The 7,266-nt window shown below is 33.6% G+C and overlaps 1 protein-coding gene across 5 annotated transcripts in view; it reads right to left on the bottom strand.

Moving 5' to 3' along the window:
• ABRAXAS1 (abraxas 1, BRCA1 A complex subunit) overlaps positions 1-7,266 on the bottom strand; it is a 23,039-nt gene that overhangs the window by 10,414 nt on the left and 5,359 nt on the right. For 3 of the 5 annotated variants that reach the window (XM_004703242.2, XM_045284148.1, XM_045284147.1), the window contains exons 3-5: positions 5,232-5,268; positions 2,958-3,024; positions 606-799 (exon numbers count right to left, since the gene is read on the bottom strand). In XM_004703242.2, coding sequence (XP_004703299.1) covers positions 606-799; positions 2,958-3,024; positions 5,232-5,268 — 298 coding nt within the window. Of the gene's footprint in view, positions 1-605; positions 800-2,554; positions 2,577-2,957; positions 3,025-5,231; positions 5,269-7,266 lie in introns of those variants that run through there. The other 2 variants (XM_045284149.1, XM_045284150.1) reach the window with 2 other exon arrangements.

Below are 7,266 nucleotides of genomic sequence, written 5' to 3'. Positions count from 1 at the left end.
TTTGAGAATGATGTACAAATGCGCTTTACACAATTGATGTGTGTATGGATTGCGATAACAGTTGTATGAGCCCCTAATAAAATGTTTTTTAAAAAAAAGGTAATTGTGTGGGGACAAAAAACTCCACCTTTGTTATTCTTAACTGAATGGGAAGTGTAATAAGGCAGTTTTTATATGAATATATCCTTTGCAAATAATAAAATTAATTTTAGCAAATACTCTTTCAATTCTTATACTTCATGAGCATGTAACTGATACAGCTTCTGAGTAAGCCCTATTAAGCTCATTTGGTGGATGATCATGAACTACCTCTGCTTCTTTGTAGAGATTATAGAAAACCCAGTTTTAAGTTTAGTACTACAACCTTTATCAACCAATTATCTAAAACACGAATATGTTTGCAAATCTTCAGTGTCAGAATATAAGCTAGCTTTCCACACAACACTTTCAGTTTCCTTATTTGACCTTCATTTCTCCAAGTTTAATGAACGCATAATTAGACTTGCCTCACAGTTACTGGGCTAATTTAGTTAAAGTACTATAAAAAAAATATTACACACAAGTTGCTATTAGTTTTAGTTAGCCAATGACTAGCCACCATTTACCCTTCTTGCGGTTTATGTAAGGAATGTTCCAACCGATGAGTAGAGCAGCTTTCTGTTGTTATACTTGTTGTTAGTAGCAGAAAAACAAGTTCCTGGTTTGAAAGATGCTTTTGTAAGTTTTGGTGAAGTAGTCTCTCTCTGAATGTCATAATCTGATCTGAATGACGTCGGAACTTGTACCAACCCACCACATTCTGAAAAATTACAGAAAAAATATCAGGTGTCTTACTGTTATAATTAAACAATAAAACTGACATTATTAGAAGATGACCTATTCTGAATTTTTAGCAAGATAGCTTACATTTTACTTTTATCAAGTGTGCAAGTTGACTTAACAGTTAAATTTCTTCCCAATCAGTTAGTTATAAGGGTACATTAGAATTTTGCTCAAGATAGAGAAAAGAAATTCTAAACATCCTCTGGTTTCTTTTATAACATTAATGATTGTTAAATCTTAATCTTTAGTAAAAATTCAAATGAAAAAAATCCCAACATGGTTTCACATAATAAACAACTAGTCTCTAAAAACAAATTAACTTTCTATAAGGACACTTGGTTTGTTAAATTAGTAAGCTTAACCTATATAGCTTTTACCTGAAATTTAGATGAATATAGGACTGATTTTGAGGCAGAATAAATCAGGATTGTGAATGGTAACATTCTACACAAATGTTTAGTAATAATAAACTTTAATTATTAATTATTTTATTATTAATAAGATTTTATTGGGGACTTTTACAGCTCTTATAACAATCCATACATCAATTGTATTAAACACATTTATACATATGTTGCCATCATTTTCAAAATATTTTCTTTCTGCTTGAGCCATTGGTATTAGCTCCTCTTTTTCACCTCCCTTCCTCCCCCCAACTTTTTTTTAAAAAGCAAAAGCTCACTGTTATCAAGTCAATTCTGACTCATGGCAACCCTACAGGGCAAGGTTGGAACTGCCCTTTGGGTTTCTGAGACTGTAATTGTTATGGGAGTAGGAAGGCTCATCTTTCTCCCCTGAAGGAGGCTGGTGGCTTCAAACAGCAGTTCAAAGCATAACCACTATGCCATCAGCGCTCCTAAACATTTTCAAAAGGAAAAATAAAATTTCTAGCAATTGATAGAGAAAAACATTTGACTGCCCCTGGGAGCAGAGTGGGTTACAAGGTGGGCTGCTAAAAACAAGGTCAGCAGTTCAAAACACTAGATACTCCAAGGGAGAAAGACCAAGCTTTCTGTTCCTATAAAGATTCACAGCCTCAGAAAGCACAGGGGAAGTTCTATATGCCCTAATTCACAGCTAAGAATTAGAAGAGACATGACAGCAGTGGGTTTAGTTTAGCAATCTCTGATGTTTTCATCAACTAAAGTTTTATATTTGTATATTTTAACTAAAGAAATTAAACTTCTAAAACATTTTGTAGGTATATTTTCAAATACCCAAATAAAACTGAAACAAGACCTAAATGTTTTTAACAAAGAATTAAAAAACACACACACAAGAGAATCTTCCTTTATTGAAATTACTGTTATTCTTAAATCAGATATAAAAAGTTTTAAGAAAAAAAACATAATAGCCTCAAGTAGAAAGCATATGTTTTGAGAAAGATGATGCCAACAAATGTACAAATGTGCTTGACACAATGGATATATCTATGGATTGTATGAGCCCCCAATAAAATGATGTTAAAAAAAACCCATAATACCTAAAAATGTTTTTATTTGGCAATGTTTTTTCATAATTTAACATTTTAATAGGAAACTCAATATGCAATGAGGGATGCAAATTAAATGGCAAACCCACTGCCATCAAGTCAGTTCCAAACCATAGCAACCTTATATAGGTTTTTTTGAGGCTTTAAACCTTTATGGGAGCAGAAAGCCTCATCTTTCTCCCAAGGAGTAGCTGGTGGGTTTGAACTGCAGACCTTGTGGTCAGCAATCTGATTGCTTACCCAACAGCACCACCAGGGATCCCTGTAATATAAAAAATAGTAACCGTAAGCTAAGGGGAATAAATATAGGTGCTTATATCTTTAAAATAATAGTAATGAATTAAGTACTACAATGACAAAAAACATGTTAGAATAGAGGTAAGAGAGATCAATGTTAAATGGCTATAATCAAGGAAAGATGAGAACAGATTGTTTACCAACTAATTTTGTTCAGCAAACCTTTCTTCACATGCCTTATAGAATATTATGGAGACAAATACCGCTTAAAGGTTCTGTCGAAATACTCAATTTTTAGGAGCCAGAAATAATGTATATTATTATCCTTGTCCTCCTCTCCAAACAAAATAACACAAACAGGTAAATGAAGGAAATTTAAGATTTCTAGAGTAAAATATTACAATACCTTTTGGACATTTGGTAATATTTTCTTCAATGCTTGCTCATTAACTTCACCTACAGAATTATAAAACCTGTGAAAGCCAAAAAAGCCAATTTTAAACACATGTCAAATAAACTATACATATGAAAAATTTTATTAGTATATTTTAGTTACTCTTAATTAAACTACCTAATTAAAATCCATGTCAGATGAAATCCTAAAAGATTGGAATAGTACGGTAAGTTCTCAAAGTGACAGACACAGTTAAGTCCATAAAAAATGAAAATGGGAAAAGGCTACAGAAATTTATCAAAGAATAAGTCTGACCACATTTTTTTATCCTGAAACAAAATTTTAAGCTATCCACTAAATAAAACGATATGGGGATTTTAATATGTATACATACAAAAAATATAAGCTTCATAGCACAAGAAGGACACCTTATTAACTGCTAATCTATTTTAAATGAAAGATACAAAGCCAACATTTCCAACAAGCTATGCTTTTATCAGATAAACAGTGGCTTGCAGGAGGAGTATTTGAGGGAGTAGGCTTGGGTTTAATCGTTTTGTTCTGTAGTTAGAATGCCAAAGATGTAAGAAAAACGGGAAGAACACTGCAATAGATCGTAAAGCATTCATTACTTTCAGCTTTCTTTCTTTTCCACACAAATAGTATTTCCATCTTTTTAGCATTAAGCTTAATAATGCTATTTAATAATTTTATTGGGAGCTCTTAACAGCTCGTATAACAATCCATGCATCAATTGTATCAAGCACATTGGTACACATGTTGCCATCATCATTTTCGAGGCATTTTCTTTCTACTTCAGGCCTTGGTATCAGCTCCTCTTTTTTCCCTCCCACCCTCGTGACCTCCTGATAAATTATAAATTATTATTATTTTCATATCTTACACCATCTGCTGTCTCCCTTCACCCACATTTCTGTTGTTTGTTCCCCTCGGGAGGGGGCTATTATATATTATTTGATATATATTTATATGATGTATTAAAAAGTCATGATGAGAAAGTAATGTTCTCACCTGTAAAACTATTAAATTGATCTTATTATTAAGGTAGTTGGAAACAGGTATTAAATCAATCTGCCTTTTTCCTCACTCTGCCTTTGCTGACTCAGGGGACCCCTCAAGTGAATCCCTTTTTAACCAAGAATTCCTCAGTCATTCAACAAATATTTTCATGTCCATTTTCATTAGGCACAAAGGGAACTGCACTTTTTCCTGGTATAGCAGTTTAAAACCATAATCTTCCCCCCCACCCATGGCATTATCACCCACCCATCTTTCTTACCTTAACCATATATGCTTCACTATAACTCTTAATAGCCTTACTGATGTATACACAGAGTTACTATAACTGCTGATTTTTCATTTATGGCTTATATAAATCATCAAACTCTCACTAAAACTACATGTATGTTGATTACATTTTTTTGTTATTGTTGAAAAAACTCATTTGTTTCTTCTATCTGTGTACATAATACACATCAATAAAAGTCTTTTAAAAATATAATGTACTAGGGTTAACAGACAGACTTCTTACTTTGCCTTTCTAAGGTAAAAGATAATAAGTAGTCTATAGAACTCAGGCTTTCATCCTAGAATGGCAAAAGGAAAGCAGTTAAATGAAGAACCTAACTGTCTAATAAGCAAAAGATAACATTAAAAAAAGATCAATGAGGAAACAGTTGGTAAAATAAATATATAGGAATCAAAGAATTGGGGGAAAGGGACTGCTACTGATGATCTATGTGACTGTGCAATGTACAATGTGGTGATTAGCTAAGGGAAGGAAAAGCGTTTATCATGGTAAAAGTTGGTATTTGGGAGAGGCAGTGGGGACAAGGAAAGTATGAAATATAAGTGCTATAACCACTAGACAGGGTTCACAATGCACAGATGAATTTTCAGAGATTAAAAAAAATCTTTTTATTTTAATCATCATCATATATGATGGATAACTACAATATTTTGTTAATTTTAAAAATTCACTCACTTACAGAGAATCATTTTTATGATAAACTACTTACTTATTCTTACCAATAATACTAAGGAGCTCTGGTGGCATACTGGGCTGTACATTGGGCTGCTAACTACCAGGTCAGCAGTTCAAACCACCAGTAGCTCCATAGGTGAAAGATGAAGCTTCTACTTTTGTAAAGAGTCTCAGAAATCTACAGGGGCAGTTCTACTCTGTCCTATAGGGTGGCTATGAGTCAGAATTGTCTCTCTGGCAGTTAAGTTTTTGATGAGTTTACTACTAATAATATTACTTACCTAAAAAGCTGATAGCATGGAATATATTTCTGAATGTCTGAGGAAAAAAGGATTTATAATTATGATTACATTGACTAAAGTATTAATAGTCATTTAAGTAACATGTTGAGTTCTTAATTCATTCCAGAAAGTACTTTACTATTATCTTATTTAATAAGATCTATGAGATAGATGCTATCATTCTTCCCATTTAGAGATGAGGCAACAGGCAAAGAGAAATTAAGTGGTTAGCCAAAGTCACAAGCTAGTAGTGGAATCAAAATTTAAACTCAAGAGGCTTACACCCACAGTGCTATATTCACTCTAAATAATAGTTCAATAACTTCAATGCAAAAGATAATTTCAAAGTTGCTATATTTTTAACTTGAGTTCTCATTTTTTAAAAAGAGTCCTGGTTAAAAAGGAGCACTAAACATTAAGCATTGGACAGCCTACTCAAGTTGTGAGGTTCAAACCCACCAGTTGCTCTGAGGGAGAAAGATGGGATTATTTGCTCCCTTAACGACTTACAGCTTTGGAAACCCTATGTAGTGAGACGAAATAAAATCTATGGCAGCCACGGTATTTTAGATGAAATAACTGTTGGAGGAATTAACTTTTACTATTATAAGAACTTGTTCCATAAAGGATTTCTCAGTGTTGCCTACAAACTAAAGAAACAAGAACACCCAACAACTCTAACAAACTTATTTTCCTGTCAATAGTAGTATAGTACATCTGTGTGCAACACTGATCATCATATTCTTTAGACACTTTTCTTCTGGAAAATGCACATATTATCCCCAGATAAATACTGGTCTGAAAAAACCACTAGTCTTTTGCAATGTGTAACTGGTAAAATATATTCTGGTATACACACAAAGTGTGGTAGTTACACAATTTTATGCCAACTTGATAAATAAGAATGAAGGGGTAGACTCTAGCCTGTCAGTCAGGTCACAACCTGGTGATCCCTCCTTGTGGCTGTGGCCTTCTCATGAGGAGTCAGGGACTTCCTATCTCTTGATTCTGTCACCAAAAGAGGCAAGCCACTCTCTCTCTCTGCTTCACATTCCTGTTGACATCACATGGAGCCGCCTTCCACCACCACTGGACCCACAGGACTTTCCACCACTGGCCTGTAATCTTCCTGCATTCAGCATCATTGTACATGCTCTGTGAGTCTGAATAAGAATTCATGGGCTAATATCAGACTTATGGGCTAATATCAAATTTATGGACTTGATCTGGGCTGAGTTGGGATGTTTTCTTAATACAGAAATTCTTTGATATAAAGCTCTTTCCTATACATATGGGTCTCCCTGGATTTGTTTCTGTAGCCTACCTGGACTAACGCACAAAGGAATGTACAAAAATAACAGAAATGCCATTTTTAGTTCACCAAATTAATAATATGGTATTAATCTTAGATTATAAATTGGCAAGCTTACAGTAATCCAACATTTTAAAATAATTTGAGTAAATACTAAAGTATTACTATAGTACACTTGGCTAGTCTCTTAAGACTTAGCCTAATATAATGTGTCTGCTAAATTAAATGCTTCAAATTAGGTTAAATGCTAATTTCTATTATGAAAAAATGCTCTAAGGAATAGTCAAAGAATGGGGATATGACTTTCTTTTATGAAGAAAAAAAAGTAAAACAGATTAGGAAGGCACTTAACCTCACTTATAACTAAGAAATGCAAATGCAAACAGTTTTTTTTCAATTATCAGAAAAGATTTTTAAAAAATGGGTGTTTGATGTTGGGGACCCAGGTACTTTCTTATTGTGCAGAAGAATTTTAAAATGCTGCAACTTTTCTATAAGGCAAGCAGCTAGCTAGTCTACCTCTAGAAATTTGATTTTCATATACACTCAAAGGCACAACACTTTTGTAATCACACACACACACACACAAACACACACACACACACACACACACACACACACACACACACCTTGCAGTCTGCTCTCTCAACTCAAAGATGAGCAATCTTTTAATTGTAGTTATGAGAGTTGGTTTCCACTTGTGTATTTGTTCTCTTTAAGGAA

Source organism: Echinops telfairi, unplaced genomic scaffold (genome assembly GCF_000313985.2).
Source record: "Echinops telfairi isolate 266 unplaced genomic scaffold, ASM31398v2 ScPeMD7_7468;HRSCAF=8506_0, whole genome shotgun sequence".
Classification (NCBI taxonomy): domain Eukaryota; kingdom Metazoa; phylum Chordata; class Mammalia; order Afrosoricida; family Tenrecidae; genus Echinops; species Echinops telfairi.
This window is presented reverse-complemented; position numbering and strand designations above follow the sequence as displayed.